This window comes from Thunnus albacares, chromosome 4 (assembly GCF_914725855.1).
Source record: "Thunnus albacares chromosome 4, fThuAlb1.1, whole genome shotgun sequence".
Classification (NCBI taxonomy): Eukaryota; Metazoa; Chordata; class Actinopteri; order Scombriformes; family Scombridae; genus Thunnus; species Thunnus albacares.
In genome coordinates this window covers 19,788,532-19,814,241 of record NC_058109.1, presented here as the reverse complement: position 1 = coordinate 19,814,241, position 25,710 = coordinate 19,788,532, and the positions used below count along the sequence as shown (strand labels likewise).

General features: G+C 42.1%; 1 protein-coding gene across 3 annotated transcripts; it reads right to left on the bottom strand.

The window, feature by feature from the left end:
• Positions 1 to 385: 385 nt before the first annotated feature.
• LOC122980154 (rootletin-like) lies at positions 386 to 24,708 on the bottom strand. 3 transcript variants are annotated; one of them, XM_044347897.1, is made up of 37 exons: positions 24,462 to 24,708; positions 20,662 to 20,788; positions 20,413 to 20,558; positions 18,517 to 18,708; positions 18,353 to 18,433; positions 18,171 to 18,262; positions 17,891 to 18,056; positions 17,698 to 17,804; positions 17,356 to 17,583; positions 17,185 to 17,275; positions 16,587 to 16,673; positions 16,275 to 16,487; positions 14,926 to 15,125; positions 14,620 to 14,802; positions 13,749 to 13,893; positions 13,512 to 13,658; positions 13,152 to 13,382; positions 12,744 to 12,937; positions 12,537 to 12,664; positions 12,115 to 12,284; positions 11,847 to 12,026; positions 11,532 to 11,666; positions 11,275 to 11,418; positions 10,663 to 10,901; positions 10,410 to 10,569; positions 10,089 to 10,256; positions 9,567 to 9,990; positions 8,192 to 8,355; positions 7,963 to 8,083; positions 7,679 to 7,842; positions 6,938 to 7,153; positions 6,179 to 6,403; positions 5,944 to 6,093; positions 5,525 to 5,725; positions 4,869 to 5,000; positions 2,635 to 2,808; positions 386 to 1,099 (listed from the first exon to the last, which is right to left on the bottom strand). In XM_044347897.1, the coding sequence occupies exons 3-37, from the start codon at positions 20,545 to 20,547 to the stop codon at positions 1,001 to 1,003; spliced, it is 5,886 nt and encodes a 1,961-aa protein (XP_044203832.1). In that variant the 5' UTR covers positions 20,548 to 20,558; positions 20,662 to 20,788; positions 24,462 to 24,708; the 3' UTR covers positions 386 to 1,000. The 3 variants fall into 3 exon arrangements, with proteins under 3 accessions (XP_044203832.1, XP_044203830.1, XP_044203831.1); XM_044347895.1 differs by lacking the exon at positions 24,462 to 24,708 and adding an exon at positions 21,463 to 21,745; XM_044347896.1 differs by lacking the exon at positions 24,462 to 24,708 and adding an exon at positions 21,463 to 21,745 and having other exon boundaries at positions 20,413 to 20,555.
• Positions 24,709 to 25,710: the final 1,002 nt, after the last annotated feature.

Here is a 25,710-nt window from a genome sequence, read left to right as displayed (position 1 = left end):
AAGACTGAGAAAAAAAAAATAAACTTTTTTTTTTTTTTTTTTTTTTTACTACAGCTGTTTGGTGTGTGATTGAGTCAAACATGATTCATCGCTGTAACGTAATCTGAGGCCGTGGCTCACTGTGCTGAAAGGTATTTATGATAGACATGAATTACGGTGCACACAAGTGTGTTTATTCTCCTGCAAACATGTGGGATCCATGTGTAATGTCCATACAAGTTATTAATCATTGAAGCTGATATGTCAGTTTGTCAGCCTTTATACGGTAAGTAAAAAGTCTTATACCTAATAAAAGTAATCATAATAACTAATAAAAAACACACACTGTTGGTTTATCATCATACAGCAGCACTTCGCTGCTTATGATCCCTTTTTCAGTTATAAAACAGTGTCTATATTTCATCCGACTCACATAATCAGTAAAATCTGCGCCTGTTTCTGAGAGAAAATACAGTGCAGCTCCTTCATTACAGTCAAATCGTTGCTTGCCTGGCACTCACACACACGGTGAAGACTGTCCCTCCTTCTCTTTGTGTCCTCGACTATTAATGCAGAGGAATCGAGGCCAAACTGCGAACCTGGCAGTGGCGTGATTTTCGTTCCTGCGCTACATCAAGATTCTGTCTGGAGGAGAATCCTGCGGTGATTTTGGGCTTCTTCTTGAATAAGAGCAGGAAGTTTGGGAAGATGTTGAGCACGGATCAAGTACAGATGGCTGCCAGTAATCAGCAGCCTGCTGGCGTTTAGAGCACAGCTGCTGCTGCTAAATCACTGGCCTGTGCTCACGTGCTGAGTGTGTTCTTCACTGTACAAAATACCAACAAAATGCCATTGGAATGACGGTAGTGTTCATTTCAGTGTCAGAAGTAAAACTAATCATATTTTAAACACTAAAGTTACAGTATGAACACTTTTAGGAATGTTTCTGTAGGTAAATATTGCTTTCAGACATTCATGGTGAGTGGATTTTCCCTGGGTTAGATGGTGACGCGCTGGTGCTTTAAGCTGCATCTCTGTTTCCTGCCGACAGTAAGGAGGATGGAAGTGAAGGCTGCCGCCGTTTCATCTCCTGCTGCAGCTGCTCCTTCAGGGTGGACACCTGCAGTAAGGACAGCAATAAACATTCAATCTGTAGTACAAATCACAAGATTACAGGTTGATGCCACAAGGCTCTCCCTCAGCTGGCCGCAGATAACAGGGTAACGAGAGCCAGGTTTGTGGTTGAAACACTGTCATTTCATTTAGAATACCAGAACTGGAGACAATACAGCATTGTGCAGGTGTTTATACATCTTTTTGTGCTGACTATTGTCACCCAGCACCTGCAAAGAGTTTACGGATGAGCAGACCAGACAGCTGGCTCATCCTCAGCCTGGTTCTGGATGTGCACATGTAAACACTTTGTTAACAAAACTTTGAATAAGTTCAGTGACACGTAAAGATCTCAGTGGTCTTATTTTGGTTTTTTCTGGCATCTGCATAAACTCAGACTGACACAGTTGTGATGTAGTAAAAAAAAAAACAAAGTAACATCAATCATAAAAGAAGAGACTCTTTTTTTCTTGGTGTATTAAACGTAGGATAACACTGTAGGTGTTGAGTAGAGGATCATCGGAGCCTCACATAGTTCATTTTTCATTCTGTTTAATATGGGCTAAAGCAAAAATAATGAAAGGGCTTAACCAGTGCATCGTTGAACAAAACCTACTAATGTTGTTCAGAGGGAGGTGAGAACAAGTCTTTTTCTCTTGAGAGAAACTATGAAACCACACTTTAATTCTTTCATTTTCATTTTCACTCAAAATGTTGCAAACATCTCTATGACTCAGTCCTGTGTTGTAAGTACCACCCATCTTTATATCCTGGAACCTACCATCCAGTATATAAAGCAGTGGAGGCCATCTGCCTCATGAAGTTAGCTTCATATGTGTTAAATACATTAAGTATTCTCCTTAAAATGTATCAGGTGACTCTACCCTGTACCTTTAATACTGGTGTTTCCAAATAGTATTATATATTCTAGTTTGTAGCAGGCAATGAAAACCATGAAAGGTTTAACCCGAGAAAGACTTTTATAACCTGTGTATTGAACGTAGGATAACACTGTAGGTGTTGAGTAGAGGATCATCGGAGCCTCACATAGTTCATTTTTCATTCTGTTTAAAATGGGCTAAAGCAAAAATAATGAAAGGGCTTAACCAGTGCATCGTTGAACAAAACCTACTAATGTTGTTCAGAGGGAGGTGAGAACAAGTCTTTTTCTCTTGAGAGACACTATGAAACCACACTTTAATTCTTTCATTTTCATTTTCACTCAAAATGTTGCAGACATCTCTATGACTCAGTCCTGTGTTGTAAGTACCACCCATCTTTATATCCTGGAACCTACCATCCAGTATATAAAGCAGTGGAGGCCATCTGCCTCATGAAGTTAGCTTCATATGTGTTAAATACATTAAGTATTCTCCTCAAAATGTATCAGGTGACTCTACCCTGTACCTTTAATACTGGTGTTTCCAAATAGTATTATATATTCTAGTTTGTAGCAGGCAATGAAAACCATGAAAGGTTTAACCCGAGAAAGACTTTTATAACCTGTAGCCTATTACAACACAATGTCTCCAATGTCTCTACCTGCTCCTCCAGGCCTTTGACTCTGTGCCGATGAGCTCGCTCTCTGGTGCCCAGAGTTCGCTCTATGTCCCTAAAGCTGCTCCTCAGTCTCTCCGCCTCCCGCTGGGCCTCGTCTCGCTGCCTCACCATACTCTCACACAGACTGTGTGACTGCTCCATCTCAGCCAGCTGAGTCTACTCGTGAAACACACACATACACACACACATACACACACACACACACACACACACACACAGATGGAAGAGACCAAGATGTGAATGAGAGGAACACTCGGTCTGCTCATATAGAAAAAGTCTAAACGATGATGAGAGTTTAGCTGGAAGAATCTAACTCGGCTCTTAGTAACACCACCGATCAAAAGCAGACAGCGAACCACCCAGCGAGGCTCTTGGAGGCTCTGTGGTGACCTAGTGGAAAACCATACTCATGTTTTCTAGAGATGCAGTAAATTAAAGCCTTTCTGGGATGATGTAAATGCAACTATAAAAGACATTAGGGGAATATAGATGAAGACAAATCTGGCTTTTAGCGCTCAAAAGAAGAAAACAAGAATTCAGTGTAAAGCTGATCTTCCAGATATTGTTCAGGAAATGTATTCACAGAAAAAGTTGATCTGTCTTTTGAGAATTAAAAGAAATATTGTGGCAGAAAATGGGAAAAGTGGATCATCTACGTGAAATGAGATACCGAACAAATTAACTATATGTCTGAGTTTTATACTACAGTCACACTTTGTTGTTTCCAGATCAGAAAATCAAATAAAAAAGTATTTTAAAAAGGAAAAGTCCAAATAAATGAATACAGCTAGTGTCTATATTACATTCCACACTTACACTTTGTAATTACTGTGGGTGTTGTGTCAAAGCATTAACAGATGAGGAAACAAACATCACAAATCTGTCGCTCACATTTCTGAGACAATTAACAGCTGGGATTTTTATTAGTCTGGAGGTTTTTATTTGTCCTCTGACAAATGGTTGATGGCCCCATGCAGAGAGAGTTTCAACATGTTGATTTGTTTCTAGGTAAATGACACCAAGTGTTCATTCTCAAACTATTTTTTTACTTACTTTCTTTTTCAACTTTTTTTTGCACCACAGACTGGTTTCTTCACATACTTTTGTTTAAAATCTGTATTTTTTTGCGTGGCATAAAGTAACGAGGAAAGATGCAGCACAGACAAAGCGTACAAAATTGAAGTTTATTACAACAATAGCCTATAAAGTTATATAGTTACAGCAGCGTTCCTCGCAGCCCGGTAGCAAACGCAGTTGTGGATCACTGCTCTAGTTGATAAACAGTTCTGCAGCCTGGAAAGATTTTTGACTAAATGAGGAGAAATGAACAGTGGTCTGAAATAAACAACTTTAATGACTCTTTCTAAATTCTTCAAAAACCCAGTGTAACTTTCTTTATTTGCTTGTTTATATCATGTCTGTGTTTAAAAAAACAAAAGTTATGATGTTTGTTTTGGATCATGACAGAAAAATGACGCCTACCCAGAAACATCTAAATGCTTTGGTCTGCTTTGTTTTTTGGCGTCATTCATGTAACAATAAGAATCTCATGTTACAGTAAGAGTCTCTGGAGTGAAGCAGTGACAAGAATGAGTTGTGAAGAGAAAATAAAAAAGGATTTTTCCAGCTAATTTTTGATGCCTTACAGGAAGCAGATGTATCCACAGCTGGAGACATCGGTTACACTGACCTCACTTCACACTTAGCGGACGCTCCAAACTTTCAGGTGTAATCTACGGAAACTTTAGGAGGGTTAAATTGCAAAATTAATACATACACTAATAATGTTTTGTCCGACTGATTTCTGAGCTATTTTCAAACCTCCCAAGGCACAAGCAAGCCTCCTGCGCTCACACTGATGAGAGAGAATGTTTTTTTTTCTCTTGAAACCACAAAAGCCTCATTTCTCAAGTCAGTAAAGACACAATGGAGGGTGTGTGGTTTAATAGTAAGTAAAATAATTTATACAAAACAAAAACATATAAAGCCCAAACTATGGGCTAATTGAGGTTGTCCTCCTGACCACAAGCTGTGATGTGAAGCAGCTAAGAAAACAAATTCTGTGGGAAGTCGTGTCACCAAGAGTCAGTCTGCTGATCAGCAACACTTTGGTGTAACTTCTGAGGAGTTTTTGCTTTTATTACATACTATAAAAGTAGTGAAGGCCAGTATGATTTATGATGAATCTGTGAGTGTCACGTGGATCAGTGGATCACCTGCAGCATTAGTATCTGTTGCTGTGCCTCCTGCAGCTCCTGTTCAGCGGTGTTCAGAGAGCGATCCAAGCGGCTTCTCTCTGCAGACAGACGCATGCTGCCTTCTTCAGTCTTCAGCTTCTGACGTTCAACCTAATGACAGTATTTATGAGCGTATAACCAGTAGAAATCATGAGATCCCTTGCAAAAATGGACACAGTTTTACATCAGGTAAAAAACTTCCAATTCATAGGTAGGTGGTTGTGATTGTGAACCCGCTTTGCACTACCTGTCGAGCACCAAATGGCAGACAGACACAGTTAGCGACCAGCTGGTGAACATAATGGAGGATTTAGCTGCTAAAGAGCCACATATTTCCCTCAGGAGTTAGTGACAAAAACAAAGCCAGAAGGAGAGAATATTGGACTTGAAACCAGAAGCCTTTGTGTCTGCTGCTGTTTAATAACAAGATTTCCAGATCAACTTTATAAGGTTTTAAGAAAGTTATGAAAATTTTGTACCTCCTGTGGTTTACCAGTGTTTTTGCTCTACACACCACTGACTAAACCTTACATGTGTCCATGAACTTCTGACTTTTTTCACTCACAAAAGGCTCTTTGTTCAGAAGTGACCGAAGGAAACAAGCTGCACATTTATGGACAAGATACAGCGCTGACCTTATCCAGTGTATTCCTCAGTGCGTTTTTGTCTTTCTCCAGCCTCACAGCCTGTCTCTCAGCATCTTTTTTCTCCGTCTCGAGCATGGCGACCGCTCTCTGCAGCCCACGCAGCCGCTCCTCTACAGTGGCCCGCTCTGTCTGAGCCGCCTGGGCGCTGCGCTGAGCCTCCACGAGACTGGCTGAACGCTGACGCAGAGCCTAACAGAGGGAAAACAGAGATCACACACACACTCACACAAAGACATGACCAGCCAAAGCAGCCACATTGAGCGTGTTACTGTTTTGTTTTATACTTTATTGATACCTTGTGTGGAATTTCATTTTTTTTTTCAGTTTTCTGCCTTGAGTGAGGCACTGATACAGCTTCACATCAGCAGCCCTGAAAATTGAATTGTAGTCATTTATATCTCTGTTACCTCTTGAGTGTTGGTGAGCTCGGCCTCAAGCGCCTCTCGTCTCAGCTCGCTCTGGTTCAGCTCACTCTGCAGGCTTTGCACACGCTCAGTGAGGGTGGCCATGTTTCTCTTCCATTCAGCTAATGATACACGGGATTCATCGATCCTTTCCTGATCGACACATAATAATAATCACAACACCATTCAGCTTTTGTCTACATTGTCCACTGCCTGTTTTTGTCTTTGTCTCACTCACCTGTAGATGCCTTTTGTCCTGTTCAGCCACACTCAGCGACTTCTGCAGAGCAACCAGGCGAGTCTCTGTGCTGCTGTGAGCAGCCGCCACCTCCTGGAGGCTCTGGTTGAGGGAAGTGACTCTCTCTTTCAGCAAAGATTCGCCTTCCTGCGCTTTGAGCAGAGCCTGGCTCAGCCTCTCCACGTCTCTCTGGAGCAACGACACACGGACTTCTCCCTCTGCTACCTGCAATTTGTGGACATCAAATGAACTTGTCAGTGAGCAAACCGGCAAAGAGCCTCCTTGTCAAATCAGGGAAATTATTGTCATGTAAGATTTAAAGACAACCCTTTATTTTATGGATCTGTAATGTTCTTAAATATTTTCTAAAAGGTTTTCAGCAAAAAACTAACAAATTTGGTACTAATGTAAGAGAAAATAGTTTAGAGTAGAGTAGAGAGTAGAGAGAATAGAGTTAATATTCACTCATCATTAATTCATTATTGGAAACTTTATTCTGCATTCTTGCCTGTAGACAAATTTCACATTGTTGCATATTCAGCTGATCTGCTGTGCACTGACTAAAAGATTACACTCACAATTAATTTGAATTAATTCATTGGAAGTGTACCAATTAAACAATATTTCTATTTTCCCTAAAATTAGAGTAACTTCCCATAAAATAAAGCATTGCCAAATTAAATAGGGCCCATAACTGTGCATTTAAGGCAAAAATAATCCCATTCAGCACTCAGAGATATGAAAACCACCATGCTGTACCTGTTTGAGTAGAGTGTCATGGCGTTCATGGGAGGCCTGGCTCTCAGCCTCGCGGTCTCCCAGACTCAGTTTGAGTCTCTGCAGCTCCCCCTCCACACTGCGCCTCCCCAACTCCACTCTGGTGGCCCGGGCCTCAGCTGCCTCCAGCGCCTCCCGCAGACGCCTCCTCTCTGCCTCCAGACGCATTTCAGCCGCACGTTGCTTATTTAACTGCTCCTGCGGAGATGGAGAGAGCACAGACATAATGAAAGACCAGTTGGCGGACATTTAGGGTGTAGATTTCTTTGTTGTGAAATGGAGATTTGAGTTTTAGACTAGTCCAAAACACGGTTTCTAAGAGACCAGACAGACACAAAGCACACACAGATGCTCCACAGCTCAGTAGCAGCCCCCCCCCCCCCTCCCCCAAACAAAATCCCACTGAGAGCCTCACTTTCACTTTGTGTCCCTGCTCCTCCTGTTGCCCATAAGGTGAATTATGTTGAAAGGTGCTGGCATGAAAAACAGACATAAGGAGAGCTGACATGTGACACCACAAGCGGCGTAACACTGTGTGTGCGCTGCGTCTGCTGTTATTACATTCCCTGATAGTTTTTGCCTCTAGATATTGCCTCTACCGTTGAGTACAGCCATATGGTGATCATAGCAGATCAGTGCTCACTGCTGAGCAAGTGACAATACAAACACACGGTGTTCATGTACACAAAGTACACAAATGTGTGTGTGTGTGTGTGTGTGTACCTGCGTGTGTTTCTTATCCGTCTCAGAGGCCTGCAGCGCTCGCTCCAAATCCTTCACCCTGTCGGTGAGAGCTCTCCTCTCTCTGTCTCCTCTCCTCACTAACTCCTCCTGCTGCTGCAGCAGAATCTGAGTGGCCGTCAGACGCTCGTCCAGCCCGCGCTTCGCTACAATCACACACATTAAACACGCATTCAAGATCTCCTACAGTGAAAACACAGTTTGACAAGAAATGCTTGTGCTTGTTTTTGCCTTTTGGTTCACTTTCAAACAAAAAAATGTTTTGCCTTCTTGGTATTCCTGTAAGGTGTTTTGTAGCTGAGAGAGACGACTCTGAGCCAAGTCTCGCTCCCCCTTCAGCTCCTCCACCTCCCGCTGCAGGGCCCCCAGCTGGCATCGGGCATCATCCTTGAAAATCAGCAATAACCAAAGACTTGAACCATGCAAACACAAACATATCCTTAAATTATGACAACATTTATTGTGTGCTTTTTTCATGCCGTGCAGCTCTATTACCCGCTCTTTCTGTGCCTCACGCAGCTCCTGGAGGAAGTCTCTCAGACCACTTCGTAGGGTCTCAGGGTCCAGCTCTGGCTGAGGGAGAGGCAGTGGAGTATCCCCTCTCTCAGGAGACACAGCTCCTGAGCCTAAAGTGTTGTCAGGGGTGCTTACTCGAAATTCTGTAAATATTAAATAAAAAGAGCTGCAAGCGACGTGTATAATCAAATGTTTTTTATGTTCAAGCAGGAGGGCTCACATTACGCAACACCAACCAAAGACAAATGTAACATAACCTTACAGTATCTCGCTGGAATACTATACTACACTTTACACATTTTAAGAAGCAACTAAAGGTTATTCTTGGAGACAAGTCCACCAAATAAATAGTTTAAATATTCTTCAACTTTTTTACCATTTTTGCAGTACAAATGAGATTTTTTATGGTTTGTTTTACTGGTCAATTACTGTCTTTAAAGGACAAGTGTGTAAGATTTAGGGGTATCTATTGGCAGAAATGGAATATAATATTCATAAGTATGTTTTAATTAGTATATAATCACCTGAAAACAAGGATCATGTTTTTGTTACCTTAGAATGAGCCCTTTATATCTACATAGTGAGCAAGTCCTCTTATAACGGACGCCACCATGTTCCCCATAATGTTTCTACAGCAACCCAGAATGGACAAACCAAACACTGGCTCTAGAGAGGGCCTTTCACATGTTTTTCGCAAGTTTCGTGGCCACCGTAGATTCTTCTACATGCTTGGAAGGGGAGGATGAGGGGAGGAGCATTCACTTGGTTGCAATCTGCAACCTCACCACTGGATGCCACTAAATCCTACACACTGGTCCTTTAATGTTTTGTCTGTCATATATATTTTAGATGTGATTGCATAACTGTATATTTATTTAACTGTAGCTGCTGTCTGTAGACACCTTATTCACTGTGATTTATTGCAACCTATACATCCATTTACTATGTTGTTATGTTTTATTATGTTACATTATGTACTATGTTATTTGTGTCTCAATACATTTCTGTTGTCAATGTGTATATATCATGTATATAATACCTATATTTTAAATGTTTCTTGTGGTAGATGCCAATAATGTACATAGTATTATAGTTGTTAAAGGTAACTTGTCTATACTATAAATCTATTCTTCCTTTTGCTGCTCTAGCTATGACAGTGTTGGTTGATTGGTCCACCACTTTGTTCCAAACTGAAATATCTCAACAACTATTTGATGGATTGATGTGAACTTTTGTACAGGCATTCATGTTCCCCAAAAGATAAATCAGCTGTGGATCCAAATAACATTAAAACATTAAAAAAAGAAGCTCTGAGTGATAAATGTAGAAGTATCCCTGCACATTTAATTATTACCTTTAGGAGGTGACAGTGAGGAGCGTAGAGGTGAGATGCTGGGGTGGCGTGACATGGTGCCGGCTGATGTGGAGCTCCCCCCCGGGCTCCTCCCCCTGGATCCTCTGCCCCCTGCTCCAATGCCCAGTGTACGTGTCAGTGCAGACTGGAGGCTGCTCAGACGATACTCCAGCTCTCTCCTCCCAACCTCAGCCCGGGACAGCTCTGCCTCTGTGGCAGCTAGACGGCCTTGAGCCTCGCTCAGCTGCAGGCTGGACAGGGCAGAGGCGTCCTGGGCTGCCTGGGCGCGCAGGGCCAGATTCTTGGCTTCATCCTGCAGCTTCTTCTCACAGCCTCGTGCCTCCTGCAGCTGAGCGGTCAGTTCTCTCTCGCAGCCCCTCCAGCTCCCCTCCGACTCCAGCAGGCGCTTTTGAATCAGGGAAAGCTACATTGAAAGATAAATGGAAGAAAAATCATGAAACCATCAAGCCCAAAACTAAGAGAAGAACCTGGAAATCTCTCTTCACTGTCCTCAATCCTCACCTCCTTCTTGAGGGAATCTCGAGCAGTTTCAGCTTCAGTTAACTTCTGTTTGAGGGTGAAAGCCTCTTTCCCTTTCTCCTCTTCCCTTTGCTCCTCCAGTGACAGGCGAGTCTGCAGCTCTGCCACCTCCCTCTCTTTCTGCTCCTTTTCTCCATCCAGAACTTTCAGCTGGAGAGAAAAAAAGCACAGATCAGAGTCTAGTCTAGACTGAAAACCAAAGTTTGGGATTTTTAATTTAAAGTGCCAATAGAGTGCCAGTAGATCTTAAGCTTCTGTTTTAATGTTTTACAGGTGTGAAGGAGAGGTGACAGCATGTATGACCTGTCTACGGAGCTCCTGGAGTTCTCGCCGAGCCTCGAGACGTGACCTCTCAACTTCCCTCAGGCAGCTACGCAGCTCCGTCACCTCTTTCTGAGTAGATGACAAATTCTCCTCCAGCACAGCCAGCCTCTGCTCCTTCTCCTCACACTGTCGTTTCACACTGACAAACCCAACAAACACAAACTCAGTAACTATTTTTAACTATTTTACTCTGAACATACCTGCATCTCTCTTATTTCTTTCAAGTTTTTACCTGATTCTCTCTGTTTCTGCAATTCGCAGAGTTTCCCTTAGTTGGGTGTTTGACTGGCTGAGAGTGTCTCTCTCCTTGGTGACGTCCCCGAGGCTGCGACGCAGCTCTGTCACTTCTCTCCTGTGTTTTTCTGCCATGTCCTGAGTTTGGTTGAGACGACGCTCCACCTCCAGCATGTCCCGCCTCAGATGATCTCGACTCTCCTCGTTAGCTGAGAGAGAAGCTCTGTATTGGTCCAGCTGGAGGGCGAAAGTGTCATGTGTGTTATTTAATTACATCCACCCAGGAGGTGATAGCAGCTTATCTCAAACATTTTTTAACATTTTTCAACTACGTTTGGTGGAAATTTAGGCCATTAGTCAAGAAACAATTGATCATTTTTTGGTGCTGATCAAGAAATTTTATTTGATTAATCAAGCAGCCAGGTATTGTTTTTACGTTTGCATTATTTTCTCATAATGTACAGATGCAGACAAAAATTCTGAACAATATTAAAATAACAAATTCAAAGGATTGTGCATCTTTGGTGGTTGGTACACTATGTGCTCTCTGGAAGCTTTCTAGATTTGTACTCTATCAGTTTCATGTTCTCTCTTGTACAGGATCATCTACCTCTTTGAGAGCAACATCAGCGCGTGACTGAAGGTCCGTACAAGTCTCTCGCAGACTATGAAGTTCCCTCTCATGAAGCGAGGCTGCATCCTCCAGCTGAGAGCGAAGCTCCTGCAGCTCGCTGGTCAGGGCCCCAACTCTGATCTTGAAAAACAAAACAGAAACGTAGATTAATTAATCGTTTATGCAACATAAGACAGAAAAAGATCATTCAACAACAACAGAATTCAGACAGAAAGTCAGGATTCTTCTTTCACCTGCTCCTGCTCTTTGCAATGAGCTGCTTCTCTGGCCATCCGCTCGGCCTCCAGGGCTGCAGCTGACACCTCAGCCTGCAGGCTGGACACCCTGTCAGACAGGACTGCTTTCTCTGCCTCCTTCAGAGAAAGAGCCTGGAGAGAAAAGAAAAAAATCTGTTTAACAATGTGGTGGAACTTACGGCGGATGTACCAGAGTAAGTTATTATTTCAATAAGAAATTGTGGGTTGCATTGTTTATCATGATATCAGGATTCAATTAATGATGCTGAATGATGATGAACCCAACTCCTCGCTACAGCACCCAGAACAGACCTGTTGTTTCTCAGTCTCAGCCTGCAGGAGACTCTGATCTCTGTCGTGCTGAAGAGTCCTCAGTTCATCCTGCAGCTCCTCTCTTTCTCTCTGCGCTCTGTGCAGCTGATCCTCCACCTCCTGCCTCAGCTTCCTCAGAGCGCCCTCATGCTCCATCAGCAGGCTGTGCCGCAGGACTTCCTGTGTAGCACAAACATTAGGATTAAAGAGTCACAAACTTACACTTTATCACAATCCTAAAAAGTAAAATATGGTCAAACCTTCTCACCTTTTCTGAGATGAGTCTCTCCACCTCCTCTTGATGTTCAGAGATGGCCTTGCGTAAGGCCTGCTGGGCCTCCAGCTGTGCAGAATTTAGAGTCTGAGTCAGAGCCTGTTTCTCCCTCTCAGCCTGGGCCAACGCATTCTCCCCGTCTGAGCGAACACGCCTCAGTTCAGCTGGAAATCCCATCCAGGAAAACAAGAGAGGCAAAGACAGAACTCAAACATTAGCTTCTTTTTCTGATATATTACTGACCAACTGTCTTTCCCATTATACTGTACCAAACATCTTCCGTTTAGCTCATAAAGAAGAGGGTTATCTCTTCTGCTTTATTTGTCCAATCCTCTAATCAAAATATCTTTCTCTCTTTGTTTTCATGTTTTCCTCACATATTTCTGTCAGCCTCTTCTCCTCTTCTCACCACTCACCTGATGCAGTCTCGCTGCGGACTCGAAGGTTTTGGTTCTCCGTCTCAAGCTGCTCTCTGCGAGACTCCACCTGAACCAGCTGCTGCTGCACCTCAAACAGACTGGTTTCCAGGGACTCACGCTCCGACCTGCGGGATTACAAACACACGTTAAACACACAGACACACATGAGGATGTGCTGCACACAGTGTCACTGACAACACACACCTGAAGGCAGCCAGCTCCTCTGACAGCACGGTGTTCTCTCTCTCAGACGCCGTCAGCTGGACCACCAGTGCTGCTTTGTCTCGGGCCAGTTCTGCCCGACCACGGCCGGCCTCCTCTAAGGCCACTTCGTTCCGCTGGCTCTCACCTCTGGCAAGACTTAACTCTGAACCCAGAGAGGTCACCTCGCCACAAAGCTGTCAATGGAAGAGCCAAATAGAAGTGAATTCATTGTTGTTTTAGCCAAATTCATCTTCTGTAACTGGGAAAGGAAGTTTCTCTACATGAGGTCACATCACCAACTAATAAGGGAACTAACAAGGGCTCATAAAAACAAGTTGCATCACCAATTAAGTGTTTTTAGGTTGGACTTATCCTTTAAATGGTGATGTAATATAATCTGTTATGCACCTGGGTGACTCTCTCCTGCAGCTTAAGTCTCTCAACCCTGAGACTCTGGAGCTCTGCCTCCATCCCTGCTCGGCTTAGCTCAGTGTCCTGCAGTGACTGGTGCAGCGTGATGCGGGTCGAGTCCAGCTCCAGCCTGTCCTGCTCCAACCGGACCAGCTCATCTCTGATGGCCAGCTTCTCTTGCTCCGCCTCTCGTTTCTGAGCCTGCAGAAGGGCCTTCTCCTCCTCCAGCTAAGAGACAGAGTTCAGAGTAAGACTCGGAGAATAAGAAATGTGTTTTGGACCCTTCAGAGATTAAATATACTCATTAAAATGAGTGATATAAGGGTATTTCAGGATATACTCATGAAACACCCTTACCTGGAGGATGTAGGTATTAAGGTCAGTTTTATCTTGGGCCAGGCCTTCATTCATGCTGCCCATCTTGGCCAGAGAGTCTCTGAGAGCTGCATCCTCAGACTGGAGCTTGTTGAGCAGCAGAGAAAGCTCTGCGTTACTGCTCTCAGTCTGGAGGGAAGATGAGGGTCATATAAAGGTCACAACCAACAAGAGAACACACAAAGCAGCATTTTTACACACGTTCTGACTTTTTATTACCCGAGCCAGTGCTTCAGACAGTTGGATCTTCTCTCGCTCCAGCAGCTGCCTCTCAACCTCCCCCTGCTGGTGAGTCTCCTTCACTACAGACAGCTCCCCACGCTGAGCAGAGGCCCGATTCTCACTCTGATCCCACTGCATCTGTCTGTAGAAAAACAGAACATACATACAGTCGACAGAAAATTAATCAGCGATTATTTTGATAATCAACTAATCATAATTTCTGTCATTTTTCAAGCATAAAGGCCAAATATTCTCTGGTTTCAGTCTCTCAAATGTGAGGATTCGCTGCTTTTCTATGTCATATGTGACAAAATTGAGATAATAATCATCAATGATGTAAATAATCGTTAGTTGCTGACCTATTTCTGAGAGAGTCTGACTCAGGGTGTGTGTGTTTGTTAGCGTGTAAAGCTTATTTACATGTGCAGCGGGTGGGTGAAATATAGTGTGTGCTATCAGATGAAACCTGATGCATCGGTGAAGCTGTTGGACATCTACATACCCAGATATTTAATTTCTTACTGTTTCATTTCAATTTCTAAGTATTTCACTCTGAAATTCTCCTTTGACAGGTGTCTGAAAAGTCCAAAAATTACAAGTTTTGTCAGAGGTCTTAAGGAAAGTGTGTAAACTGGCTTGAATTTCATGGCGTAAATGTGTCAGGGCAGTGGAAAAGACCGTTTGAATCGTGTTTGGGCTTGTGTTGGCGAAGGAGGTCAGTGAGCTACCATGAGCTGTTAATGAAGATCTAATACAGATCTATTAAATGGCTTCCTGTGAACATATGCACTGTGCGTTGACTAGACTAGACTCTGTGGATTAGTGTCCGCATCGCATTCACCTAATCACCATCAATTAGCCTACTTACATCCTCTGAGTCTCTGCCTTCGCCCGGTCTCTCTCCTGAATGACGGCTTCCTTCTCCTCCCTCTCGTGGTCTCTCTCTCGCTGTGTGGACGTCACGGCCAACTGCAGCTTCTCACAGTCCATCTGCAGGATCTGGTTGCTGCTCTGTACAGCCTGGGCTGTCTTCTCCAAGCTCGCCTTCTCACTGCAACATTCATAGGGAGAACATACAAGTATAGTAGAGATAGTTATACACTACAGGATTCAAGGATTAAGTAAATGACTGCTTGGACGCAGATTGTGAAAGGTGATGTGACTGTCAGTAAACCTGGCCAGCGTGTCTCTCTCCTGCTTCAGGCGGTCCTTTTCTCTCTGTGTGGTCTCCCTCTCTCTCTGAGCGGCGTCCCTCTCTCTCTGCAGGGCTTGGTTTCGCTGTTCTGCGTCTCTTTTAGCTGAGTCGCTCTCTGCAAGCTGCTTTCGTACCTGTTGTAATGAGGACTGAGAGGAGAGCAGACGCCCCCGAATATCCTGTAAAGACAACAAGACAGTAGAGGAGGAAACATGTCATATGTATATAATAACAGCAACAGTAAGAGTAACAGGAGTTTTAAAGGATAAGTTTGGTGATACATATCTACAGTCTAGCTTTTAGCAAATTACTGACTAATTACTTACTTTTTGAAGCTACACATGAAACTATACATTTGTGACCTGTTTTTAAAGATTGATGTCATTCGTAGCAACCTACAGACTCAAGGTTCAGTACCACAGACAGGTCACAAAGTACTGAGAGATGGACTCTTCTCATGGAATTTGTTGACAATAAGAAAAATATAGATCATTTCCAAATGTATCTTAAGCTCCACTCTGTGGCTGTGGAGCCTTAAAGGACAGGTTCATAATTTTTCAAGTCTGTCTTAAAACAATAGTTAGGTGCCCAAATGAACAATGGCACATTTTTTGACACTTTCTTTTTTTGCTGTTATCATTCCTCCTGTTCATACTGGCCATTAAGAGATCCCTTCATAATGGGAAAAAATCTACAGCCCTCCATCCTTGAAAAAATGTATTAGTCAATATATTTAGAAGTTAATGTATTTTTAGTGCCAAATTCCCTCTTTTTGTTACTACCCCTCCACTGCAGCTGAACAGGAAAACATTGTCCGTTGCGACACAAGGAGGAAATTCTTTATTAAAAAGACTGTAACTGTGGAAGATATCCACTTGATTTGACTAACTCAGACATTGAAGCCTCATATTATCTTCAGATAAACTTTCAACTTTTAAGACAGATTTAAAAAATTGTGAACTCATCCTTTAAGGTTTAAGAACTGCTGTAAACTGATTTAAGATTAAATCTTTGCTGGAAATGAATAAAACATAGTCAATCTCTTTCAAAAATATGCTCAATTCATATTCAATAGAGGCTTATCAGAATGAATGAAAGTATTAATATGACAAAAAGATCTCACACACAGTTCTTGGAAAATTAACATTATTTTATGTTATTTTAATTTATCTACCTTTGTCTTGGTCTAATCTGTGCTATCTCTATAAACAAGACCACATGAAGTCTGCTATCCGCTTGAACCTTTTACTGTCTGTGTATAAATGGAAACAGTGTGAACCCGAAACGGTGAACTATATGAGCAGAGTGTTTTAAAATTAGCATGTCACCTGCAGCTGGAGCGTCTTGTTTGTGACTGCAGAGCGTAGAGCTGACAGTGCTGCCTCCGGGAGATGAGAAAGCGAGGTGAGCCGAGAGGGAGAGGATGACCTCCTGGGAGAGGAGGAACGGTGAGGGGAGGAGCCACGGATTAAGGCCAGCAGCGGAGCCCCAGAGTTGTCCTGGTCTGCCTCTGAGGAAGACTCTCCATCTGACGAAACCGTCTAAAAAATTTTTTTAAAAAAAAGCAGATTGAAGCAGATGATGCCCTCCCATCCTCATGTGGCGTTCACTGATGCAAAAATGTATGTTTTACTGTTTACCTGAGCGATGTCCCGCAGTGTGTCTAACAATGTCTCATTGTGTGCTCTCATCATCTGCATGTCAGTCTCATCGTTGCCATTCTGCTCCTGAAGGGAAAAACAGGAATATGAAGCACAGACACCTCAGTCATCTGGAGAAGGAAGATTAATTCAACTGACCACTAAGAAACTGTGACAGCTTTGAAGGATAAAGATGGAATTCTTCTATATTTTTCTTACAAATCCCATGAAAAGTTCACTTTTATAGTTTTACTTTCATTTTTCAAACAGGCTACATATTTTTCATACAGCTTGGTGCTGTAGATTTTAGCAAATGTTACTCAAACATCAGTAAGTAGTTAATTTGTTGGGGACTATTTTCAGCCACATTTATGGTCCACAAGTGAGTATTTATGGGACCAGGGGGACAGCATATGTGTGATCAACTCAAAATAAACTACAGTGTCCATGCAATGAAAGAACCTGTCACCCAGTGCACACAGTGTGGCTCATTGCAATGTTTTTAATAGTGTTTGAAAAACTATTGAGGTTTATGGAACAGAGGAGTAAGATATATCAGGTGTTGGATACTCAGGCAATTCTTTTTAAGGCCTCTCACCTCAAGCCTCCTCGTCAGTAAGACAATTTCTCTGTCTTTCTCTTCAATCTGCCCCTTTAGTCTCTCCCCCTCTCGCACTGAATCCGACAACCTAATGAAAAAGACCTTTTTTTTTAGACAAAAGTTGTTAAATACATAACAACAGTACGAACGATCAATGTGTTGACTGACCTGACGTTGAGTTCGCTTCTCTCCGCATCCGTCCTGGTCTGAAGATTCATCATTTCTGCCACTCGTTCTCTCAGCTGCTGCTCCAGCTGATCCCGCAGAGCCTTCTCCCGCTCCAGGGCCAGAGCCGCTCCTCCCTCTCGGCTATGCAGTGTGGCGGACAGACCTGCACAGGACACCTGTGCAGAGTGGGACGCCCGAGCCAGCTCATTACGCATGTCGGACAAGTCCCTGAGATTGGAGAGAGATTGGCAGGGATCAAAGGAGTGTCAAAATGTTAGCACAGAACAGAAATCAGAAGCTGTTTAAGCATCAACACGCAGTTTAAAAATTGTTTATCTGAACCTTTCAGTGGCGCTCTTCAGTTCACACACGTGCCTCCGAAATCCGACCACTTGCCGCCACAGCATCAGCAGGCGACTGTGCTCACTGCTGAAGTAACTGTGGAAAGACTGAAAGGAAAGACAGAGATAAGTGGTAAATAATTGAGACTTCACATTTAAAATGCTTTACTGTTTGGTGCGCATCCCTCTCCCACCTCTTCTTCTCTCCTCCAGTCAGACTCCTTTTGCTCCAGTTCCTCTCTGGCTTTGGTCCAATCAGCAGTGAGCCTGCGAATGTCCTGGCTGAGAGCCTCATTGGCCAAACCCGCCTGCTCCAGCTGCTCTCTCAGCATGGCGTTCACTGCAGACAAACTGCTGCTCCTTAAAATAGAACAAGGAAAAACATGTTATATTGACAGAGCAAAACAGACAAAAACAACGTGATATTCTGACGTGTATAGTAAACATGCCATGTTACATCTTTGGTGTAATTACCTCTGTTGTTCTTCCTCCAGACGGATCAAAGCATCTTCCAGGTTGCTGCCTGATTCGTCTTGATGGCGACCGTTTGATGTGTCACTGTGACCCTAAATAGGAGGATTTGATAGTTAAAGTCTTAGTTGTGGAACGTTGTAGTGGTATGAATAAAAATCCTGATACCAAGAATCTCCACTTACACTCCTGTGTTTCTCCAACTCTGAGGACTTCTCCTGCACCATCTGCTCCAGATCTCCACACCTCTTTTTGTACTGGAGTACCTGAAGTAGCAGGAAAATAATTACTACCTATAATTACCGCCTATAACTACATCTCAGCTAAAGACAGAATAAAATACTCGTACCTTGGCCTGCAACTTCTGCACGAGCTGCGCCTGCCTCTGCTGCCCCTCCTGGTACGCAGTGAGTTTTCTCTTGTAGGCCGCTTGCTCCTCGTCCAGCCGTCTGCGTAAGTCCACGTTCTGCTGCGCCAGGCTGCGTGACTCCAGTGAATCATGGTCCCCGTCTCCCGCATCGAAACGTAGCGCCTGCTCCAGCTGTGGGTTCAATTAAAAGTAAGAGTTGGGGGGGGGTGTGATGTTTAATGTTATACAAGGATATTTCACAGATGATCATAGACCTACATAGTGTCGAGTTTTTCGAGTAACTTGCAACTTAACTTTGGTTTTTCTTGTAGAAACTCATCATTTATTCTGTGCAAATTGGTGCTCTAATGCAGTGTTCCATTAAATCAAATACTTATGTTTTAGATTATGAATATAAGTATGCTTTATTTGGACACCCTGGTGGCCTTGGGGTTTGGGGCAACAACCATGAACCACAATGTTTAAATGTAGCCTGGACCTTTTTTCCATCTCTCTCTCCACCTATTTCCTGTCGTCTCTCTACTGTCAACTATGTAATGACGGCATGAAGTTTAAAAAAAAAAAATTACAAAAGTGCACATTTTTTTCCAAAGCAGTAACATAGTATTTACAGTATGGTAATATATTTTTCTTAAAAAGGTGTTTCTTCAGTAACTTCCTAATATCTGACACATACCCAAACATGTGTGAATATACATGTAACATTATGTTTATTATAGGACATAAAGCCCCTGATCAAATCTCTCCAGTTTATAAGGACCAATGAAAAAAAAAATCTTATAACAAATAGCGTGGCATTAATAACAAAGGATGAGTTCTTTATTGTGATAATACTTAGAAAACTATATGGACTGTGGTGTGGAAAGGTACAAAGTGTTTGTACTAGATGCTGTCAAAGAACATCCCTATTGAAACTTATGATTGTCAACTCAGTTTATAAATATGCTGTTGTTCATGAATGTTAACACTACAGTTTCGTATATGTAGATCAATGCATATTTAACTAGTTTAATTAGGATCATGACTTCAGGTATAATAAACAGCAGTCAGAGAGCCTGGAGCCTTAAAACAAAAAAGATAACTTCTGAAAATCTTTGCTTCAATCGGTCTCTACAGTAGAAAGAGTTGGAGCATCACAGTGTTGGGACAATCGCTTTATGTTAATGTTCTGATAAATCTGGTGATCAGAAAAAAGAAAAAAAAAGAGTTGCAAGATCTGAAGAACTTTCTAATGAAAAACGTTGCAGAGAAACTTCTACAGGTTGGATTTGGGACATCTGTCATAGATGGTGCAAGTCTGAATAGCAGCCCTCAACCGAACTCAACTGTTGGTTCAAATTCATTGAATTATTCTGTAAGGGGATTATTTTCTTTAATCTGAGTTGCCTTTTGTTGTTGGACCCAGACTGCATGCTTCCTTCAGTAATGTTCAACCCCAATGTGGCGCCCACCCACCGCCAGACCTCATCTCCACTCCACTGAAGCCCCTGTTTACAGTCGCCCAGGGTGACAGACGCCATGGCAACATGCCACTTCACTTCATTCCAGGCCCCATCACCTGGGAGACCAGCAAATCTCAAACAAAGACCAAGAAAATACTGAAATGGGAAAAAGGGAAAGTGCCAAAGCGTTTCCTTGACATTCGTACTTTTTAAACAAAGAGTGAAGATGATGGACGTGGGTCGATCATGTAAAGAATCCAGGATACTTGAGCAGCGTGTTATTCTCAGTAATATCTAACATTTCTCTCAGTTTTCTTTTTTATCAAACTAACAAGACCTCTAAACTCACTGTTCCTATTTCATGTTTTAGTGCAGCTCTGCCCATCTTGCCATCAATGTCAGTTGTTGCTGTTGTCCTGCTGCCTTGTCTTACCCTCTCACTAATTGCACCGTACTTGATGGCGAGCTCGTCTCGGTCCGCTCTGCTGTGAGCCAGCAGGTCCTCCAGCCTCGCTAGTTCTCCCTGCAGCACACGGTTCTCCTCCTGGAGGGACATGACCGAGGACATGGCCCCCGCTGCTGAGAAAGAGGGCAGACAGAGACAGTGATTAGGCAAAGAAAAGGATCAAAATATACATTAAATACAGTGTTCTATGGCTGAGAGCAGGCTCCGGCTACTTACGGCTATCGTTTAGGTTCTTTGTGACAATCTCCCGTACTCGGGCTGGTAGACATGTAGGGGGGGCATCTGGTGAAGGACCCCGGACTGTCAGCCTCTTCTCCTCAGACAAGACACTCTCCTCCAACCTCTGATGTGCAAAACACAAACATTTGGACTTAAATTTTGTGACATATGGAGAGAAAAACAGCGATGACAAACAGTTTACACCCGACAAAAATCACAGCAAATATGGAGTAAAACTCAATATGCAGGCTGCAATTAACGATTATTTTCATGATTAATCGATTCATTTTTTTAGTCTATAAAAGTCAGAAAATGGTGAAGAATGTTGATAACCGTCCCGACCAACAGTTCACAACACAAAGATATTCAGTTTACTGTCATAAAAGACTAAAGACACCGTAAAACATTCACATTTGAGAAGTTGGAAACTGAGAATTTGAATTTTTCTTCTTAAAAACATGACTCAAAATGATGACTTGATTATCCAAATAGTTGACAATTAATTAATAGTTGGCAATTAACCTGTTAATCGATTAATCGTTGCAGCTCTATAGGTAATGAAAACTATGAATACACCAAAGTATGGTGATGTGATTGAAAAGTGCCACAAGACCAGGAATAGTGGGGCCACAGCAGTCACACAAGTCCAAAACTGCTGCGTAATGAAAACACAATACGATCCTCCAACACAAACACAAGTCAACACAAGTCAGCAGCTTTATGTATCACATCACACACCTGCCAGCACTTACACGTATTATTAATAAGCGATGGGAGATGGATGAAGGCGCAGCTCACCTGTATCACAGACTCCAGTTTGTTGGAGTCGGTGTCCGAGTTTTCCGCTGTGCTCATCGCAGATATTTAAACACCTCCAGCGAAGAGGATTAAGTCCGAATAAATAAATCTACGTCCTCACAAGATGAACGATCGTCTTTTGCTTTCCAACGAGTGCGATTAAAAAAAAAAATAAAGAGGAAGATCAAAACCCGAAGCTGAGTTATTTATTAGTTGCTGTTGGAGCTGAGAAAAGTTAATTGGTCGGAGAGGTGCAGAGTGTGACCGTCCTGCTCGCCTCCTCCACGCAGCCAGGCAGAGATTAGAGACAGAGACTGCAGGATTAGCAGGTTTTAAGATGCACACCCTCCCCTCCACCTCCACCTCCACCTCCCCACTCTCACTGCTCGCATTTAAAACCCTCCACAGACCTCTGCTATTCAGCTGCACAAGATACATTGAAATAAAACATTATCAGCCCTCCTCAGTCGCTCTATAAAAGAAAAATATATATATCCGAAGGTGTTTTGAACACAAATGTTGCAGGGAAACTTTTTCATTTTAAATCAAATTCTGATATTTATCTTTTGATTTGTCAATTGGTATTTACTTTTTATTCGTGACGGCAGGTCTTCTCTATGTGCACTAATTTAACAGCAAGCAGCAATATGATGTCACCAATGAGTCAGGTGACTCCCAGCCTGTGTGTGATAGTATTATACTGCCAAACCCACTGAATATCAACAGCCAATTTTGAGATTTTTAAGCAAATATTTTCACAGACAAACCAAAACCATGCCAGTCTTTCCTCAAAGGTGGTTTCCCTTTCAAACAGTAGGTTATTTCCTGTGGTGCTGCCCTTTGTAGTTGGCATAGAGACCATTTAAGTTAAGGTTAAAGATCTCCTCCAGACATATTTTAAAAGATATTAAAAAAAACACTCTGTTTGAATGATAATTTGTGTCCAATATGGTTATTCCACAAAAAAAAGTTCAATTACCTTGTTAAAATCCTTAAAATGACATTGATTCTGTCTCCCTCTTGAAAAATCCAAAAGCTATAAATATACAAATATTGTTTGTACAATTTGACTGCTAGATGCTAAATGTCTCCTACTTCACTGAAAAGTCCATTCTCAGTGTTTGCGCACTGGCGGTTTGAAATTTCCACATCACACTTATTGTGTGCATATTGGACCATGGTCCCCAATTGGCTCCAAACTAGTTGTGATGTCACAAATCACACTTGTAGGTCAGCTACACACCTTTAACTCAGAGAAAGGTTCCTCCTTCAGTAGAAAAATGTGAAGACAGCCTTCTAGTGTCAAACTCTGCACATACATCATTCTGCACAGTGAAGCTCAAATGTCCAACTGGAGCAACATTAAGCAAAAACACATTTTTGAGTGGAGGAGGACTTTAAGATTACTGGTTTAGGTTGGTCAGGGCTAACGTCAACAGAGAAACAGACTACTTGGTGTGTCTGAATCTGTGGGCAGCAGCACAAAACACAAGAGAGATGAAAATATTATGAATCACACCTCAAATGCACCTTTAATGCAATAATGTCTTTAAAATCAACAAAATGTGTTGTGGCTGTATTGTGTTGTGGGGTAAAGGGTGACATCAAGTGTCTGATTGGAGGAAAGGTGGTACAGCTGACCTCGTTATCCACCACTGAAGCATCACCGCAACATTTATAATGCAGCTTAAGTTAATACCTAATACCATAAGATACTTTACTCAACTTCTCAATACAATAGTAAACTCATAATAAAAACTACACAGATGATCTGTCAATCTTTAGACACGTCTTCGTGCTTCTTTGGTTTTATAAAACGTTTTTGAGGTTAAATGTCTGTTATCTGTTAAACACACGGATGTATCTGCAGCCTCAGAACAATAATGTTTCTGTAAAAGAGTCTGAATGAGAAACTGTGACAAAACCATTTAAACACGAGCATTTCTGCACTGTACTACTTGGTGTTTGGATTGTCATAGTTACAAACAAGAGGACCATTGTGTCAGTACAAGACCCCCAACACAGCCTTAACAACACACACACACACACACACACACACACACACACACGCGGTCCCCATAAATATAGAAGTACAAGAGCTCACACAAAGTTAAAGAGTCACACAAAGTGACTTACAACCATCACTCTAAATACAAACTGCCATATATTTCTGGTTTCAAGATACTTAAACATGTCAGTAAATATAATAATAATAATAATATATAAATCCATATTGATAATAATGATTTATAGCTACTGTCTGACTTGGGTTTTCATTTAAGTGTTTTTGGGGTTTTTTTCTTAATTTATTTTGTATCTGAACGTCTAAATAAAGTTTCTGCTTCATGATGATTACTGGACTTTGATGCTGTTAGTGTGTGTGAAGTGACACGCCTGCATGAAATCAATCAAACTTTATCAGTTTTAATTGCCAGACATTTGTCTGGTGGACTGGTGCAATAAAAAAAATGTCAGGCACTGTTTTCAGTGTGTGAGATGTGAGCCTCGTATCTGCTGAACTACACACCTGTTGATCCTTCATCTCCACAGACAAACCGAACCAGATTACAACCCAGACTTGTTGACTTTTCACTGTAACTTCACTTTCACAGCCTTTATGTTTTACAGCCAGTGATGCGACAATAAACACATACAATGATCTCAACTGCTTCCTCTCCAGTTCTTGCCTTTAACGTGTCGTTTTGGTGCACAAAAGGGAACTACTGTGTTTTCCATTCATCACTAACATCCCGAGACAACAGATATTCATCCAAACAGACACGCCCAAGTTTTCAAAAGTCTGTGACAAGAGGAGGACGAGGAGGGGGGAGGAAGAAGAGGGGGGGTTGATTATTAAACTATGCAGCATGCAACTAAACTGAACTGTAGATGAATTAAGTCTGAACCTCGCTGCTGTTGAATCAGCCTGAATATGAAAAGCATCTTAAACATCCACATCTCGCCGCATGTACGCAGTGACTTCCCTTTTCTATACTCACCTCGAGTCTTCGGTTTGTTGAGCTTCACTCTGCCATCCCTCCATTCCTCTGAGCGGGTTTTTTTTTGATATTATAGCCAAACATGAAGCTCATCCACAGCGGCTGAAGTTATAAACATATCCTCAGCTGCTTGCAGGCAGTGTTGCCTTGTTCCGAAATCTCCTCCACGCTTTTTCCGGGGAGGGACTTCCAGTTCACTCAGCAGCCTGAAGTCTGTGCGCAGATCCGCAGACACGACGACACGCATCTCATCTCTGTCATAACATTTCTAATGAAATCCATCAGTAAATATGGTTTTCCCTACAAATAACTGAGAATAATCCCAACATATATTCTAAGGTACTCAAACCTATCGCCTCAGAAAGTCTCGAAATCCAAATCTTAATACTTTTATGACGAATCTTTGGTAAATTAGTCATTTCTTTCTTATATTGAATATTTTCTGTGACGCAAGAGGCTCAGGGCATATTTTAAATAGGAAGGTGATTACTTTTCTGAAGAGTGGCATGTTTTTTTATTTAACTTTACAAGTGTCACTGTGCCAGTGACTTGATAAGGTTACTGATAACCGATAAGGTTAATAATCTCCTCCAGACATGTTTTAAGACATAAAATAATCCGCTTGGCAGCATCATTTGTATCCGTTTTGCGTTTTCCACAAAAATTCTTAAAATTACATCTACCATTTGTCCCTGTTTGAAGAATCCAGAGTCTATAAATATTAATTTCTAGTTTTAAAGGTTAAACCACCAAACACAAGATGTCTCCTACTTCACTGAATCGTCTATTGTCAGTGTATGTGTGCACTGGTAGCTTCAAGTTCCCACAACACTTCTGTAAAATGCATACTGGACTGTGATTGGCTCAAAACTAGTTGTGATGTCATAAATCATTCTCTTTGGTAGCAGAGAAACTTAAACCTTTCAGCAGATGAATGTGAAAACAGCCTCAGAGGACAATCAATATTATTTAGGGGTCCGGAAATTCTAGCTTTACCCCAGAGTCCAGTGTCTTATATAGCACATATGGCCAATTACAATGAACCAGATATAAATAAATCACAGCTGCAACCAGGAAATTTGGACATTTTATTTTAAAAAAGGAAAAAGGATTGTGAAACATGTAGGTTTTTCAAATTCTTTTTATTACCAATTTACTTTTGACATGAGAAGTTTGTATTCTGGTAAATAAATAGGGATCAAATATATTTTTGATGTTCATCTAGATGTTACAAATTGTGTTTTAAGTG

Coding starts and splice junctions, on each gene's coding strand:
- LOC122980154 (XM_044347895.1), bottom strand. CDS start 21,519: ATGAGCACAGCGGAAAACTCGGACACCGACTCCAACAAACTGGAGTCT. Junction 10,257..10,409: donor TCCAGGAGCTCCGTAGACAG/GTCATACATGCT, acceptor TTTTCTCTCCAG/CTGAAAGTTCTGGATGGAGA. Junction 7,154..7,678: donor CGGATAAGAAACACACGCAG/GTACACACACAC, acceptor CCATCTCCGCAG/GAGCAGTTAAATAAGCAACG.